Source organism: Palaemon carinicauda, chromosome 10 (assembly GCF_036898095.1).
Source record: "Palaemon carinicauda isolate YSFRI2023 chromosome 10, ASM3689809v2, whole genome shotgun sequence".
In the NCBI taxonomy this organism is placed as follows: domain Eukaryota; kingdom Metazoa; phylum Arthropoda; class Malacostraca; order Decapoda; family Palaemonidae; genus Palaemon; species Palaemon carinicauda.
In genome coordinates, this window is record NC_090734.1 from 117,475,721 (window position 1) to 117,494,184 (window position 18,464).

General features: G+C 39.9%; 1 protein-coding gene across 3 annotated transcripts in view; it reads right to left on the reverse strand.

Annotated features, from left to right (window-relative positions):
* LOC137648456 (uncharacterized) overlaps nucleotides 1-18,464 on the reverse strand; it is a 71,937-nt gene that overhangs the window by 19,467 nt on the left and 34,006 nt on the right. For all 3 annotated transcript variants that reach the window (XM_068381375.1, XM_068381374.1, XM_068381373.1), the window contains exons 8-13: nucleotides 4,851-4,907; nucleotides 4,488-4,596; nucleotides 3,410-3,538; nucleotides 2,680-2,811; nucleotides 845-979; nucleotides 41-169 (exon numbers count right to left, since the gene is read on the reverse strand). In XM_068381375.1, the coding sequence (XP_068237476.1) occupies nucleotides 41-169; nucleotides 845-979; nucleotides 2,680-2,811; nucleotides 3,410-3,538; nucleotides 4,488-4,596; nucleotides 4,851-4,907 (691 nt within the window). The remainder of the gene's footprint in view (nucleotides 1-40; nucleotides 170-844; nucleotides 980-2,679; nucleotides 2,812-3,409; nucleotides 3,539-4,487; nucleotides 4,597-4,850; nucleotides 4,908-18,464) is intronic.

The following is an 18,464-nucleotide window of genomic DNA, read 5'->3' on the forward strand; positions in this document are numbered from 1 at the left end:
AGCTCTTCAGAATGAGTGAAAGAATAACATGTGAACTTACTCGAATCTGAATGTGTGTCCGACCTTGTCGACACTGCTGCATCTGGTATATCGAAATCAGAGGGTATTCCTATTTCATTAGTTGTAGCTTTCTGTTCATCCTCCACAGGCTCTGGTAATTTATCTTTACCTGCCAATATAAAGATTAGCGTGTATTTTTCATAGTGAAAAGACTGAGGTAAACATTTAGCAAAGTTCTATGTTATGGAAATTGCAAGTACTGTAAATGCAACAACAATGAACAGTTAACCAGTTAACTGGTTTAACAATTTGTTTGAAACCCATTTTCTTTTCTCGATGTCTTATCCAGGCTCTGTTTCTGTCGCCCTTTGCCTTAATGTCTTCTGTCTCAGGCACATTTACACAAATTTCTATCTGATCTCAGTCTTTATCTGTGCCCCCTTTTCACGATCCCATGAGCATTTGATTTCTATTCTTTAATATGTTACTTCCATATTTTTTTATTTTTCCATATTTTTTTATTTTTCTGAAAACCTTATTATCAAACCTTTTCACCACAGGACCAAGCCATATCCATGGTTAAAGTATCAGAAACTTTTGTTGATAGTTTAGATTTTGTCAGAATGATTGGCTTGAACTGTTTGGATTTTAGGCCTGGCTGTAGCACATTACCTTTCAACAGACTTAAGAGTCCATTACAAAATACTGGATAGTGACTTTTGTGATATGTGTTACTTGTAAATGGAAACTTTATGCTTTAGCCTGTTAGAATGCATCGTTGATACTGAGGTTAACAAGGACAAAACGCCTTCAGATTTTCAGATAGATAAAAAAAGAAACTTGCCTGAATCAGGAAGATTTCTGTTTGGCCCTGGTGACACTGCTGCTGATGGTATATCTGATTCGTTGCTTATTCCCGTTCTATTAGTCATGACTTCCTGATTGTCGTCCTCAGCAGGCTTTGGTGAGTTATTTATACCTTCCATTGTCAAAATTAAAGGGAATTTTCAATAGTGGGAAAATAGAGGTAAATGTTTATCAACATTCTGCACTGGAAAAATTACAAACAACCAACTGCAAACTAATAGATGCAGATATGGTTAGTTAGGTGTAATACTTAATAAATACTTTGGTTGACAAGGACACAATGCTTATAGCTTTACAGAGCAATCAAATATAATAAAACTTTCAAACACGCAAATCTGGAAAAAATTTGGTACCCTATCGATACTGCTGCAATTGCTGAACCCATTCATTTAGTTGTTCCTTTTGGTTTATTGTTATCGACATGCCCTGGTTAAAATTCTGTACCTACAAATGTGAAGATAAGCATGGATTTTTGTTAACGAAGAGACAAAGATAAACATCTGCTAATGTTCTCTATTGTGAAAATTATTAACATGTATAATCAACCATAAACATTATATTCCTATCGACCAGCTATTAGATTTAACAATGACTCCGGCACATTTTGCTTCTATATCTTTGATCTTAAGCACATTTTGCCCAAGTGTGTTTTGTCCGTATCCCTTTTTTTCCTGTGTGTCTTTGGTGATAAGCACATTTTGCCCCAGTTTGTGACTGGTCTCTATTTTTATCTGTGCCCCTTTTTTCTGGTCCCTTGGCATTTTCCTGCTGGTTTTCATCCTGCTACTTTTAATACTATTATTTTTCTGATAAATTACTAGTCGTCTTTTCTTACCATAGGTAATTAGCATATATTTGTAATAGTGAAAAGATTGAGATAAGAATCTGTCGATTTTCTACTTTTGTACACATTATGAGTTAACTGTAATTTTTATATATATCTCGCCCAGCTATCCATCTAGTATAGTAACCCGGTTAAGTGAAAACTAATTTCTCAGATTACTTATTTTGTGGTTTGTGATTTTCGTTGGACTCGCATGCTTTAACATTAAACTTTCCATTGAGCTGTTATGCTTCAGCATATCACATTTTCCTTCAATTTTTTTTGTAAGATACCTGATCACTACTAAAGTTGAGAGGAGGAAAACTTCTATAGCTCTCCAGAGCAAGTAAAGAAAATCCAATTAAATTACTCAAACCAGCAAAATTTCTCCTCAATCCTGTAGGAGTTGGTGTTACTTCTGTAACTGAATCGGAGGTTATTCCAGTTCTATTAGTTGGGGCTTCCTGGTTTTTGTCCTTGGCAGGCTCGTGTAAGATATCTTTACTTGGTAGTATTAAGATTAGTATGTATTTTCAATTGTGTACAGACCAAAGTGAACATCTATTAACATTCTGTATTATGGAAATTAGAAATAACTAATCATAAGCATTCTTTAAACAAACCATTATTTCTCCAGTCACGTACTTCGATTTTTTTGAGTATCTTAATTTCAATGTTTACCCTAATCAAGTCTCATATAAGTTGAAAAAGTAAATGAAACTATATTGAATGGTTATACAGTGTAGCGTTAAGTAATTGAAAGTTTATTTTTATCATATGTTTACATTTGTCCGGTACATCTCAAGGGGTCACCAAGATAAGATGTGTTCTGATGTCCCAAAGGCTCGGAGTTGATACTTTTAGAGATGTGGAACAGATGCATATTTGCTTTAGCTAGTCAAGATACCTTATTGATATTGATGTTAACGGGAACACAACACCTACAGTATAGCTCTTCGGAGCAAGTAAAAGGAAAGAAAGAAACTTACTTGAATTGGTAAGGTTTTTGGTTGACCCTGTGAACACTATTTTTACCAAACCAGAGTCAGAGTTGATTCCTGTTTCATTAGCTGAGGGTTCCGGTTGATTGTCTTTGACAGGCTCTGGTAAGATATCTGTACCTGCCAATATCAAAATTACCATGTAGTTTGAATAATGAAGAAACTTTGGTAAACATCTGCCAGTATTGTGGAATTTATAAGCAAGTACAACTAACAGTGAACATGTTTTTCATATCTCGTCCTGCTATCTGGATTACCAACACAATTGTTTGAGTTGTTTGACTATAGTAGCATATTTCGTTCTCCAACAATTGATTTTGGTGTGGCAATATCATTATTTGCCCTAAACTAATCATTTCAAAATGAAAAGTAAGCAAACTGGTATTCAGTTGCCCATGTTTCATGATCACGCAAACATTTTCCTCCAGGGCTTTATTATGTAACTTCCATATTTATTATTTTTCTAACGAACATCATGTCAACTCTTCTTACTAAATGCCATACCACCTCAGTCCATGAGATTTCAAAACTCCATTGGATATCAAATGGTTAATGGAATTGTGTCTGTTAGTGAAACATGTTTTGCAATTAAGCTTGCTGTTAGTTTTTCAGACTTAACCCTAACCTAGCCTAACCTACAGTAAAGTCTATTACAAGAGTCTGAACGCTGATTTTTGGTGATTTAGTTGCTAGCCCGATTTCCCACTGATGGTTTTACCTGTGATTTTGTTGGCAGCATCGCTTATTTCAGTTATGGATGTTTCAATTTCGTCAAGCCAGGATTTGATGGCGTCAAAATTACCAGATGTATTTTTGAAGATGGCGCAGAGATCGAAAATGCAATTTTCTGTGGAAAAATTCGAATTTTGTAAATAGTCTGGATATACTGGTTTGTGATGCCATTGCAACCATCGACTATTAAACTTGTACACGAAATTAAAGTATTTTCTGTCATTGCCAAACGCTGGTTATAACAAATCAAAACATATGTTGAATAAGACCTTCTTAAGAAAATAATTCACTTCATGATGATAGTGTACCATGATTTAAATTCGTGTATTAAGGCGATCTCTATTAGCAACATAGAATCTTTTTTTAGGCAGTAGGTTGGCCAAGACACTAGCCACCCATTGAAATCCAATCACTAGAGTGTTATTGGGGCCTATGACTGGCCAGAAATGAATCAGATAGTACTGAATTGGATCCCTCTCTGGTTATGCCTCATTTTTCCTTTGCCTACACATACACCTAATAGTCTGACCTATTCTTTACACATTCAGCTCTTTCCTCATACACTTGACAACACTAGATTAACCAAAAAAATTCTGTGTCACTTAAAGAGTTAACTGCTTTACTGTAATTGTGCAATGGCTACTTTCCACTTGGTAAGGGTAGAAGAGACTCTTTAGCTATGGTAAGCAACTCTTCTAGGAGAAGGACACCCAAAAGTCAAACCATTGTTCTCTAGTCATGGGTAGTGCCATAACTACTGTACAATGGTCTTCTACTGTCTGGGGTTAGAGTTATCTTGTTTGAGTGTACACTCAGGTACACTATTCTATCTGTTTCCTTATTTCCTTTACTCACAGCTATTTTCCTTGTTAAAGTCGATGGACTTTTAGCATCTTGCTTTTCCAACTAGGGTCGTAGCTTAGCTAGTAATAATAATAACAATAATCATTATCATCCTGCCCGCATTGATACACTGATCCTATCTCAGTCTCCTAAAGTTTGCAAAAGCTGTAAGAAAGTAATTATGTTGATAAAATGAATAGCGTACAGAGAAGGAACTTAACCCATTAGAACAGCTATCATAGCCTCAGTCAGTAGCCCATGCGTTGGGCCAACAGTCTCATTACACCTGTTGCTTAGCTCCTCCTTCAGCTTCTCATCGAGAGTGCAGTTCTGTAGGATGGAAAGGGAAATTCAAGGATGGGAGTTACCACGTTATTTGGTTTTCCAGACCAGCGGACCTTTTTTTAATAAATAAATAAGATGTATCAACAATATGAGTATTGAGTTCCTTGCACTTTATAACAGAGATATAGATAAGAAATATTTAATCTCTCATATAATTATTTTCATTGAGAGGAGCTAAAGAGGACTTGAGATCCTATGAAGGATTAATAACCCAAGACGGGAATTGCCGTGAGTCTTACCTCATCCATGCCGGTGCTTTTCGTTTCATTTTGGATTATAGTTCGTGGGCAGCTGACCTGGAATTGATTTATATATATATATATATATATATATATATATATATATATATATATATATATATATATATATATATATATATATATCTACATATATGTATGTATATATATATATATATATATATATATATATATATATATATATACTGTATATATATATATGATAAATTTTTTGCACATTTAAACGTGTTTCTTTCATATTTCAAATAAGCCATATATATTAATACATTAAAGTCTGGGCGGTTCCGCCTTGGGCTCTGATCCCGAGGTCGTTAAGAGAATCCAGACTTTAATGTATTAATATATATGGCTTATTTGAAATATATATATATATATATATATATATATATATATATATATATACTGTATATACAGTATATATATGGAATTATATATTATTTTCAGTCATACTTGGGAAGGGGAGAGAGAATAGTTATACCCTAGTGAGAAGGGGATGCAGTGTGGTTATCTAAATATTTAGCAGTCATTTTTGACGGATCACATACACTAATATATATATATATATATATATATATATATATATATATATATATATATATATATATATATATATATATATATATATAACAGATTTTGAGTAAAGCGAAAAATTTATTTTCGGGTGAGATGGCCATGTCGTCCTGATGGAAGGTTCCTTTAGGCAGCTTTTTAAGGGATATTTGGCTACAGTGATACTCCCAGAGAATTGACTTCAGGTCTCCAGAATTCTAACTCATGGCACGGGTATCCTTAATATAACTCTTAAGGATATCGCATAATATCAGGGGACGTATTTCTTGATACGACACATAGCAATCTTCACCCCAAATAGAGTTTTCGCTTTGAAGGTGAAGAGTGGCGAAATTGAAGGGGAGCCGTTATCAAGGTTACCCCTTCCTTGTTGTAATTAAGCATGGATAGCCGCAGATAGAGTAGTTTCGGGTTGGGACTTTGTTACATATTTGTATACTCCTTTTTAGAAAGGAGGGAGGGTCCATCAGGACGACATGGCTATCTCACCCTAAAATAGATTTTTCGCTTTGCTCAAAATCCGTTTTTTGGGTTCAGCCATGTCGTCCTTATGGAAGTTTACCAGAGAATTACTTGAAAGTACTATATCTCTGGATTTGTATAAGTGCCTTTACTTTGAATGAGTTCCTTATATGGTCTCCTAGACCTTTATATATGACATTACCATTATTTGTCATATCCACTAAGCTTGGAACTAGCTTAGGGCTTCCTGCCCCCTGCAGAGAAAGTGTCGACTTCGACTATAAGGATTCAAAGTTTATATCTCCATAGGGACAGACGGTAAATCTTAGAGATTACCCTTTATCCCTTGGAAATCTGTACTCTGATTTCAAGTTGGGCCCTTCTAGGGCTTAATTAAAACTCTAGTATACTTTATTCGTCTGTTACTGAGATAGCAGCAATAAGACGCAAATACGTTTAGTATTTTACCTTGTAGCTAAATTATCAATTGTAGTTACAATTAGGTAAGAATCTGATCCGGCATTGAAAACACATCAGGTTCCATATTTTCTCCTTTTGGGAAAATATGTAATTTTATCGAAATGATGCCACTCAATAGAGATGTGAAACCAAATCTGACTGACTTGTACAGATTTTGGAAATGCATGAACACTGTGACGCAAAGTTCACTTGGCACTGGTGTTATCGGTCAGATATGCACCTAAGTGGAACAGTGTGTTAATCACAGTTGTGATTTGCACTCAAGGGTAAATGTAGCCATGCACCCGATGCACTGGAAAGTCCCAAAGCAGTTCACTGTTCGTCGCAGGCTTAGACAACGGGTTCTTTAGAATTACCCGCTGCCACCACAACATGTCTTATCTTATGTACTTGCTTCGAATAGTGTTGGAAGAAGTTCCGTTAAGAAGCAATTTTCTTAGGATCATGAACTGTGGATGAGCTGTCAGGATCCACTCTGCTAATAAGTAGGTGAGCATTGCTCTCAGTTATTATAGGGATAGATTTTTTATCCTGAGGTATCGCCTCAGAAAGGCTGTCCTTCCTTGAAGTCTGAAGTTCTACGAGGACAGACCTTAAGACACCCTAATGGGCATAGGGAGACATCTTCCTTCAGTGGGCAGATACTCCAAGGACCCCTCCTTTTGGTGGGCAGCCCGTTTTGGTAAGAAAAGTAGGATCGGGAAAGGATTCAGTTCTCCCTCTTCCGTGAACTGAATATGGCCTATAAATCATTAACTCTAGCCCCTGAGGCTATTGCGGACAGAAAATTGACTTTCTGTATTAGCTCCTTTAGAGTGCAATCCTCATTGTTTAGGTTCGAAGCATAGTGTAAGACTTTGACCAACGACCATGTAATGGGCTTTAGAGGGGTTGTCGGCTTGGGTCTAGTGTATGCTCTGATACCTTGAAAAATATTTCACTTATGAGGTCTGTCTCAAAGGCATATAGAAGAGGTCTAGTCAAGGCTGACTTACACAGGGTTATCGTTGTGGAGGTCAAGCCTCGTTCAAGTAGGTAAAAGAAGAGAGACAGAAACTTGTTTAAATTTCTGTTGATCCCCATGTTTTCACGAGGGGTGCCCCTTTCTTCCAAGACAATTCACATTGTCTCCTGGTTGGACTTGATTTGTACTCTACAATGAAGTCGTTCACATTCTTCGAGATCCTGAACTTTTGTTCGTACTAGGGTCGAAAAAATCCTAAAATGCAGGTTGTTGGTTCTCGGGGATAAAATGTAACAGCTGACTTCTGCATCAGTTTTGATAAAGCTGGGTACAGCAGAGGAAACAGCTACAGTTTCAATTCTAGAACTAGAGGAAACCAATTGTTTTTGGGCCATTTAGGGGCCACAACAGGAGCTGTTCCTTTGCAGGATACTAGCTTGTCGAGGCTTTTAGCAGGAGATTGGTTGGTGGAAGCAGAAACATTCGATTCCATCCGTTCCAGTCGAAAGACATGACGTCTATCGCTTCTGCTTAAGGTTCTCGTAATGGGCTACTGGTTCTTGTTGTCGCTGGTTGCGAAGAGGTCGATCTGCAGTTCCGGGACTTATCGAGAATAAAGGAGAAAGAGTCTGCGTCTAGGGACCATTCTGTATCTATCGGCTTTCGCCTGGATAGAGCATCTGCCATCACATCACGGAACCCTTGAAGGTGAACTGCTTGATAATGCCATCTACTCTTCCTTGCCAGGCGGAGGATGGCTAACATCACTTGGTTGATGGGAGGTGAACTTGAGCCTTGGCGATTAGACATATTACTATCACCTCTTTGTTGAGAGCCAATCTGATGTGGACTGTTCTGCTAGGGGATAGTCTCCTCAACGTCAGGAGGACTGTCATAGCCTCCAAGATGTTGATGTGAAAGTTTTTTTAACTGGAATGATCAATTTCTTGCCCTTTCCTTTCATACGGATGGCCTCCCCATTCTTTCAGGGAGGCTTCCGTGTGTATCGCCACTGATATTTGTGGTGGTTGCAAGAACATTGTCTGTGCTAGGCTCTTATTCATTGACCACGGCCTCAATAGCGTGCGCAATCGGGTCGTTGTCAACCTAGTTGATCTCTTCGAGGTTGATGCATATCTTCTCCAGACTCCTGGCGCATCCTTTGGCTGTGCTTCTTAGCACCGGGTCTGTCACTACTGTGAACCGGAGAGAGCCCAGTGCTCTTTCCTGTTGGCATTTAGAAATCCTCTTGTGTTTGATTAGTCTCCTGACAGATGCCGCTATTTCTCTCCCCTTCTTTAATAGAATGGAGAGGTGTTGTGACTGCAAGTTCCCATGGATTCCCAACCATTGAAACTTGTGAGCTGGAGAAAAGTGAGGCTTCTAGCAACTGGTCTTGAGGTCCAGGTGTTCCAGGAACTGGATCACGTTTCCGGCCGCTTGCAGACAAGTAGTCTTGGATGCTGCCCGCACCCGCCAATCGTCCAGGTATGCTACTACCTGTACTCCTTCAGTGCGCAGGTGCTGGACGATCGTGTCCGTGAGTTTTGTGAATACCTTTGGGGCTATATTTAGTCCGAAGGACATGGTTGTGAAGACAAATTTTGTCTTCTGTAGCCTGAATTCTAGGTAGGAAGAGATGGGGCGACTGACTGGTAGGTGGCAGTAAGCATCTGCCAGGTCTATTGGGATTATGTATGCCCCTTTTTGGTAAAAGGGTCCTTATGTGTTACACCATAAGTATCCAGAACTTGCTGTTCTCGATGCACTTTTTGAGTAGAGACAAGTTTAGAATGACTCTGGGTCTGTTCGAGTCCTTCTTGGGAACATAAAACAGCCTTCCCTGGAATTTTTATGGACTTCACTTTCCTCATTACCTTATTCAAGATTTCTGAGGCATATTCTTCCAATAAGAGGGAGTGTTGGGAGAATTTTGGAAAGGTGGGGTGGATTTCGTTCCGTTTCCAACCAAGTCTATTCATAATTTGGCTGTGGACCCAGGGATCAAAGGTCCAACGATTCCGAAAGTGGAAAGTCTGCCTCCTACCTGGAACCTCACATTGTTTAGAGGTTCCTGAGGACATATTTCCGTGGCCGTGTCCTCCTCCATCCTTGGGGCAAGTGCCTTTCAAAGCCTGGATTAAATACAGGTGACTGACTACCAGCTGATGAGAGACCATCTAGAAGGTGGTTTATGGCTGGACTGCCATTTGAGGCACCGTGATCATGGTCACAGTCGGAAATTGTGCAGTCCTAATGATGATTTCCTCTTTGAGGACATGCCCCACTTTTGGAGCAGGTTCCCATTCTCCGTGGTGGCTTTGTTAATGACTTCTTGGACCATTTCCTGTGGGAAAGAGTCTACACCCCAGATACATGATGAAATCAGTTTTCTGGGTTCGTGTTTCACCGTTGATGCGGCAAACACTTAGTCTCCTCCGGTCCTTTTTTGACCTGAAAAAAACCTACAAATCCATTACAAGGGTGGGGCATTACTAAAGGCCTGCACACATTTCTTAAGCGGTTCTGACGAGACAGGGAGGCGATAAGCTTATCTTTCGTCTCCTGTTCCCTTCTCAAAAGATGGTTTGGCCACTTTGGAAGGTTCTCGTTAAACTGCTGACCTGCTATCCCCGGATCCACTTCCGAGACAGAGAAGGTTAGATGTACTTCTTTTTACTTCTCCCCGCAGGTGGGTATAGTTAGAGATAATGGTTTGCCTTTCTCCAGGATTGGGCAGGGTTTGCCCTCTTCGACTGTTCTCCTGACACTAGGGCTTTCCCCGAAAGGGAGAAAGGCTCATGAGGAAGGAGCAATGACGGTTGGATGCTTCTTGTTCAATGCTTAGACTTTGGAGTTATTATATCTGGCCCCTTTTTGGGTCTTGGTAAGGATGGTCTGGGCCTTGTCATGTTCTAGGACAATAACTTCCTTCGGTATAGCCTCCTCGCGGGATGTAGGTTCATCTCGTAGTCTCACGAAGCAATCTGGGTACGCTGAAAGCTGGGCCAGAATTGAAGCTCTTCAAGGGGATTGGACCCCAACTTCTAGGAGATATAAAGCTTCCTATTTAACCTGGGCATGTGTTCCGTCTACCCCCAGGGGTTGCTTCAAAACAGTGAGGGAGGACAGATATTTTAGGTGGCTTAGCGGAGCCCCTGGAAGCGCCAGGGCGTTTCCTTCTCTGTACACCTCTTTTCCTCTCTTCGAGATCTTGCTTATTCTCCTCTTGTTCCTTCCAGAACAGTGTCAGCATCTGCTGGATCGACTCTGAGCGTTTCGCTCCTGCCAAACTGTCTAGCCAGTTGGGGAGTTGGGGTTGGAGAGGTTGACGGCCTAAGTTAATATGCCGGCACAGTGAGCTGAGGTACCTCAGTCATCGTCGAAACGGATCCTTCTTCCTCCGTGAGTGGTTGAACCACTCCATATTCAGGGTCTTCGCGCAGTAGGTCCTGTCTGGTGTCAATGGACGCCTCTGACATCCGATCTTGGTGGATGTCCAAGCCTTGCAGTGCCTGTTGATATCCGTGTCCACCGTCCGTTGGATAGAGGGAGGCTGGACCTGTGCCTGAGGCACAAACTTATTCGGTTGAGCCTTAGGGAACAGTAGGCACTTAAAAAATTTGTTAGGTAGGTAAGGTACCTGAAAGTTCTTCTGGAAGCCTCATACTCACCATTGATGGGTTTCCCTTGCTGTATCCCTTAACTCCGTAGTGTCAGGGATGTCTTTTACAAAGCCGTCGGTCAGCAAGGGGTGACCTTTCGGGTCCCAGAACCTCAGGGATCCAGATGCGATGCGGCAGGGGCATAAGACCTGTATATCGTATGCCCACAAAAGTCCTTAATCTTGTGGTTGCAGAACACCCCTGTACTCTTTGCCATCAGCTCCTCATGTAAGGGAGAGAAGGGTGAATGAGTATTAGGTTGTTTATATTATTGATACAATATATGCTAAAAATATGGGTTCCAGTACCTCAGGGATCCAAATACAATGCAGCGGGAGGCATGAGACCTGCACATCTTGTGGCCACAAAAGGTCCTACTTTTGTGGTTGTAGAACAGGACTGCACACTTCACCTTGCCCTCCTCCTGTAAGGAAGGAAAGCGTGAAATGAATATGGGGTAATTTATCATACTGATAAATATTCACATGTATTAAATAGTAATCATTACTACTATAATTATAGCTTAGGATAGTAAGCTAGAAAGGAATTGCTATGACCTCCCTCAATATCAATATTTTAAAATTTCCTTATTAGGGAAATATAGGGTGGAATAGCTCTAGAACATAGAGCTGGAGACAGTGTATACTAGCACTAACTCCCCCACAAGAGAAATATTGATACTGTAGGGTAAAGATTTTTATGTTCTGATGATCTAGGGTACATCAGAATATTGAAGGAATATTTCACTTCAACATTTACTTAGTGGTCTCAACAATGGACTGTGAAAGGTTACACAGAATATGTTGGAAATCATACTACTGTATATTATATACTGTAGTTTTCTAACTGCTGTATTTGCTATACTGCTGGAATACTGGCTACTGTATAGTCTTATACTGTAGTTCTGCCGGCATACTGCCGGCTAGGCTAGTACCTGGTGGCACTAGCCGACAGAGAGAGAGAGAGAGAGAGAATGGAAAGAAGGGCTACCAAATTATTATAGTTTAATACAATAATTAGGGTTGTAGGGACTATTGTCTCCACTGCCTTCTTTCCAGAATGAGGATTCAAATGGAAGGGGAGAGAATGTATTCATTCTAGCTTCCATCCAGCCACAATATCTGTTGCCGGCTGCACTACCGGTTACAGGGTTTGTGGATGGCAGTCCAAGAGAGGACTGAAGAATACTCAAAGTTGTAATGGGTCTCCCACCGGCAGCCGTCATGGCCGGCACAACCTTCCTCGGAGCCTTGCTTCCGTTAGGGGGAAGGTCGAAGCGGCAATCTAGCCGCCTTGTACAAGCCGGGCCAGCATCGTAATCAGCCCAGCAAGCGGGGAGATAGTAGAATACTGGCCACAGAGGTTGTGACGGAAGGGGAAGGGAAAGGGTTTTATATTTTGCATGAAAAGAAGGCGGCAGGTATGCCTCCTACTGTCGGCTGCAAAATAAGGAAACATAGTTTCCTATGCCGACGCCGTCTTGGGCGGCAGAGGAATAAAGGTCCCTTAGCCCAAGACATTGCCAGATATAAGACATGTCTTTTATTCCACAAGGGAGAAAGGTGGCGGCAACTGTACTACCACTTTCTGTTGTGGGCTAGGGAAGCCGGGCTTCCTATGCCGGCAACTGTGTAACCGGCAGGGGAATGACTAATCCCCCATCGGTAGAGTTGCCGACAACAAGACTGAATACTCTGAGTTACTGTCGAATTTCAGAGCTGGGATACTCACCGGCAAAGAGGATGGACAGAAACACTATCTCAGTCAACCCGGAGTACTCTACTCTATGGCAAGACACAAGATAGGGTTGCCGCCTGACGGCAGCACTCAGAGGGAAGGAAGGGTTTATTCTTAAATCTCTAAAAGAGACGAGTATCGCATTATGCTAGTAATTCTATATGTACTATCTACGATTGAATTAATAAAACGATACAAGAGGATAAATGGGGATAACGTTACAAAAGTATACTAAAATGCGTTAGGCTAGCCTAACTCGAGTCGGGAACTCGCCTACGCTACGCCATCTTATCTTCACTAGTATAATTTGCCTAAATAGCTAGAATTCATTAAAGCTAAATACCGGGACGTCGTACTACTAACTAAATAAAGCATTTATGGCGTACGACAGCGGTCTCCAAAATGGCCGCCTCCGGTGATGGCTCTGCTCCACTAAACACATCTAAATTATGCTAATTTAACTGTTAGAAGGGCACCAAAAATTATACACAGGAAAGATTAAATATCAACTTTCCAGAGGATGAAGATGCTGGAGATTGCATTGTAGTAATCCTTGTAATAGTAACAGTTGGGAGATACACCGTGCTTAATTCGCCACTACAAAAGGAATAGTTCGCCGGGGTGGTACTGGGAGGGGATCCACTTGGTAACCTTGATAACGGCTCCCCTTCAATTTCGCCACTCAAAGCGAAAACTCTATTTGGGGTGAAGATTGCTATGTGTCGTATCAAGAAATACATCCCCTTATATTATGCGATATCCTAAGAGTTATATTAAGGATACTCGCACCAGGAGTTGGAATTCTGGAGACCTGTGGGCAATTCTCTGAGAGTATCACTGTAGCCAAATATCCCCTAGAAAGCTGCCTTACGGAACCTTCCATCAGGAAGACATGACTGAGCCCAAATATATACAGTGGAACCTCTACACACGAACGTATCTACATCCGAATTTTCCAACATCCGAAGTAAAATTCGAGCAAATTATTGACTCTACACCCGAATTTTATTCCGACACACAAAGTAAACATTACGCCATTGAGCGTCGAGTGCTCAGTTCTCTTTTCATGTGTGTATCGTGTGGTTGTCCTCTGTTTGGTCTGTTATTAACAGTGCTTATTTTCTTCCTTTTCTCACATTTCCTTTTTGATTTTACTTATAATCATGGTGCCTAAGAAGCTAAGTTTCAGTACAGGAAGAAGGCAATTCTTTCATTAGAATTGAAGCAAGAAATTATAGAAAAACATGAGAACAGTGTGCATGTGAGTGATACTGTATGGCTAAACAATATGGCCGGAATAGGCCTATTATCTCGAGGATCATCAAGCTGAAGGCAGCCATTAAAGCAAATAACCATCGAAGGGGATCACTATTATTACAAGACATCTTAGCAATACCCTGGAAGAGATAGAACGCCTTTTGTTGATAGGGATAAAGGACAAAGAGATTGTTGGCAACGATCATTTATGAGAAGGGCCAGCGTGATGAACAGAAAGAAAGAAAAAAGTGAAGCAAAGAAAACCATGATAGCATTAACAAGCTCTTTTAAATAAGACTTCTCTCTTTTTCTGTTTCTCTCTAAACATAGCATTAACATGTTCTTTAAATAAAATCTCTCTCTCTCTCTCTCTCTCTCTCTCTCTCTCTCTCTCTCTCTCTCTCTCTCTCTCTCTTCTTCTTTGCTGTTATAGTGTTAGATACGTCTATTATTTTTTTCCGAGAGAGAGAGAGAGAGAGAGAGAGAGAGAGAGAGAGAGAGAAGAGAGAGAGAGAGAGAGAGAGAGATTAAACAAAAATGTGTTTAGAGTACATATGATTTTTAACAGCGTCAACGAGTTGAAAAACAATTAAATGTAACTAAGAAAGTAATAACAGCTAATCTGAATTCCTTTATTAACTAAAACAGGAATTGCTACGCAGTAAGAGAGACGGTCGGGGAGGAGGTAGAGATGGTGACTGCCATAACATACCGTAACTCGTCACTGAAAGTGATGAAAATAAAAAATCAAAAGAAAAAAAATGTAAAAAATATGAAATATAAAAATAAAAAAAAAATAAATAAGCTAAGTTAGATTAAAATGTCCGTAGTTTAAGTTACGGTACGTTATCGCAGTCACCATCTCTACCTCCTCGCCGATCGTGTCTCCTCGTGCATGTGTGTGTGTGTGTTTGCGCATACGCACACGAGTGTGTTTGTATCAATATTTGTTTTAATTAATAAAGCAATTCAGATTCGCTGATATTGTTTTTTTAGTTACATTTAACTGTCTTTCAACTCGTTAACACTGTTAAAAATCATATGTACACAACACATTTTTGTTTAATCTCTCATTTTTGTTTAATCTCTCATTCTTGCTTAATCTCTCTCTCTCTCTCTCTCTCTCTCTCTCTCTCTCTCTCTCTCTCTCTCTCTCTCTCTCTCTCTCTCTCAGTTAAAATTAATAGACGTCTCTAACACTAACAGTGAAGAAGAACAAGAGAGAGAGAGAGAGAGAGAGAGAGAGAGAGAGAGAGAGTATTTATTTAAAGAACATGTTAACACCATGTCTACCTTCTCGCCGATCGTCCGTCTCCGGCGTAGCAAATCCTACACCTGCGTTGGCCTGTCTCTAAGGTAAAGTGGCAATAAAACACATTTTTTATTTATTATTTCTTTATAATTATCTTTTTTACATGCTTCTTACATATTATGCAGTAATGTTATTGTTATGTGTAATTATGTGTAGCCATTTATTAATGATTTATTATGGGTTTTTAGGCTGAGGAACGAATTAAATGAATTACCATGTATTCTTATGGGAAAATTCGTTTCTACATCCGAACATTTTCTACATCCGAAGTTGGTTCTGGAACGGATTAAATTCGTATGTAGAGGTACCACTGTATATATATATATATATATATATATATATATATATATATATATATATATATATATATATATATATATATATATATTATATATATATATATATATATATATATATATATATATATATATATATACATATATATATATATGTGTGTGTGTGTGTGTGTGTGTGTGTATATATATATATATATATATATATATATATATATATATATATATATATATATATATATATATATATATATATGATACAGATAAGCCAAAAATGCCTTTTGATATCAAATTTGCTCTGACTTTGGATCAAAGACCCATTGAGGAATGAATTTGATGAGAAGAAATTCTGGCTTGGTAAGGATTCGAACTTATGCCAAGTCAAAATCGATGTGACAGCCAACACCTTAAGCATTAGGCTATAAATGGGTATAGTGTTGACTGTCATTGTGATTTCCACCAGACATGGGTTTGAATCTTTGCGAGGCAAGAAATTCTTGTCATCAAATTAATTTCTCCATGAGTCTTTGATGTCAAGTCAGAGTGAATTTGATATTGAGAGGTATTTTGGACCTATTTGATTAAATTAAATTGCATAGTGTTAGTGATAGATTCTCTTATATATATACTGTATGTGCATATACTATATATATATATATATATATATATATATATATATATATATATATATATATATATATACATACTGTATATATTTGGGCTCAGGCCATATCGTCCTGATGGAAGGGTTCCTATAGGTATATCCTAAGGGATATTTTCTACAGTGATACTCCCAGAGAATTAAACCGAAGGTCTCCAGGATTTTAACTCCTGGCGCGAGTATCCAATAAAGGATATTGCATAATATCAGGGGACGTATTCTAGATACGACACATGGCAATCTTCACCCCGAATAGATTTAACTCTTCGATGTAAGGGGGAAGAGTGGCAAAAGAAGGGGGTGCTGTTCTAGGTACCCGGTGGACCTCCTTCCCTACTACTACCGCGACGCCATTCCTTTTCTAGTAGCCTGCTAAGCGTGTTGTGCTCCCCGTTAGCCCGGTGTATTGTTACTAGTTTTTGGGATTTATTCATGCAATCTCCAGCATCTTCATCTTCTGGAAAGTTTTAATTCTTTCCTGTGTATAATTTCAGTCTCCCTTTTCACAGTTAAATTCCAGTAATTTAAGTGTGTTTGGGTGACCGTTGCCGAGACCGGAGGCAGCTATTTTACGACTGCTGTCGCCCGTTACATTCACGTTTTATTTAGTCAGTAGGGCGACACTTCCCAGTGTTAAGCTATAATGTTAGTTAGTTAGGCAAATTATACAAGCTGTGATATTGCATACATGAAAATTATTCCTCCTCCTATTATGAGGCTTTACTTATCGTATGCGCCGGGAACCCCTGTGGTACCAACTACCTTGGCCGGGGCTCCTACCAGAGCTAGGCTACTCTTGCTCATTTATACGTTAGTAAAGTAATTCCCCATGTTTAGCCTCACCCTATCGTTCCTTCTCGATTTGTATGAGAGTTTACATTCTCTAGAATCTATAGACAAGTTACGATATTCATTCTCTCTCAGAGAGAAGAGGCTAAACACTTTTTCCCTCCCCCAGTGTTGCCGCCGTTATAGGCGGCAGCCACAGTATCTCTTCATTGCCGTCGAGTAGAACAAAGGTCTTACTGCCTCCGGCTTTGATTTAGATAGGGACTTACTCAGGGTGCCCTTGTCTTGCCATCAACGATGTCGTCAGTTCATTATTTGAGGGAGGCGGCATACCTACCGCCACCTCTGATATCAATGAACTATAAGACCCTCAACCCTTCCCCCTCTGTCCTTTAGTGAAGTCATGCCGTCACAAGATTCTTTTACCGGTATCCTGACAGTCAACTCGGCTTGCTAGGGTGACTGCATTACCGGCTGGTACCCTGCCGGTAGGAGTTAGTTCAGCCTTCTCTGCCACCTTCCCCCTTAACTCCCTTCCTTCACAGGAAGTGGATAATATTGGGGGGTAGATTGAGATGGCTCCTGACGACTGCCGGTAGGAAACCTAACATACTTTGTAAAGTCCTCAGCTCTCCCTTGACCTGCCGTCCACATTCATTGCCCCCAACTTCATTGCCAGCGACAAGCCTTTTGTGGATAAGTGGAAGCCAGAATCTGATAGATTCTTTCCCCTTCAATTGGAACTTTCATTCCGGCATGGAGACAGTAGGCGGTCTGATAGTCCTCCTACACTTCTAACTGTTGTTTATTCATAATAGTAGGAAACTCTCCTTCCTTAACCTTTTTCTCTCTATCAGTTAGTACCGCCAGGTACTAACCTAACACCGGCAATGCCGCCGGCAAACTATTGTATACAACTATACAGTGGTACACATGTTTTCTAACATACTCTGTGTTTCCTATCATAGACAATTGTTGGGACCACGATATTCTATTGAGGTTGAATATTCTTTTCTACTTCCTTTCAAGCTTAATATCCTAAGCTACCATAAACAATAGTGATTACTATTGTTATCAAATACTGTATGCTTTTATATCACTGATATAAAAAGCATAGAATACTCATTTGGTCTTTTCCTTTAGAGGAGGAGCCTTTGCAACCACAAGGGGAAAGACTTTTGTGGTCGCACGGAGCGTAGGACTCATGCCCCCTGCTGCATCGTGTCAGGAGTCCTAACTCCTAAGGTATTGGGACCCGAAGGGTTGCCCCACCTGCTCAACCCTGCTGGCCAACGGCTTCGGCGAAACACCCCTAGTTACTATAGAGACTAGGGATACAGCAAGGGACACCCTTTGCAAACGGGTAAGAGGGTTCCAGAAGAACTCTCCAGGACCGTACTTACCCA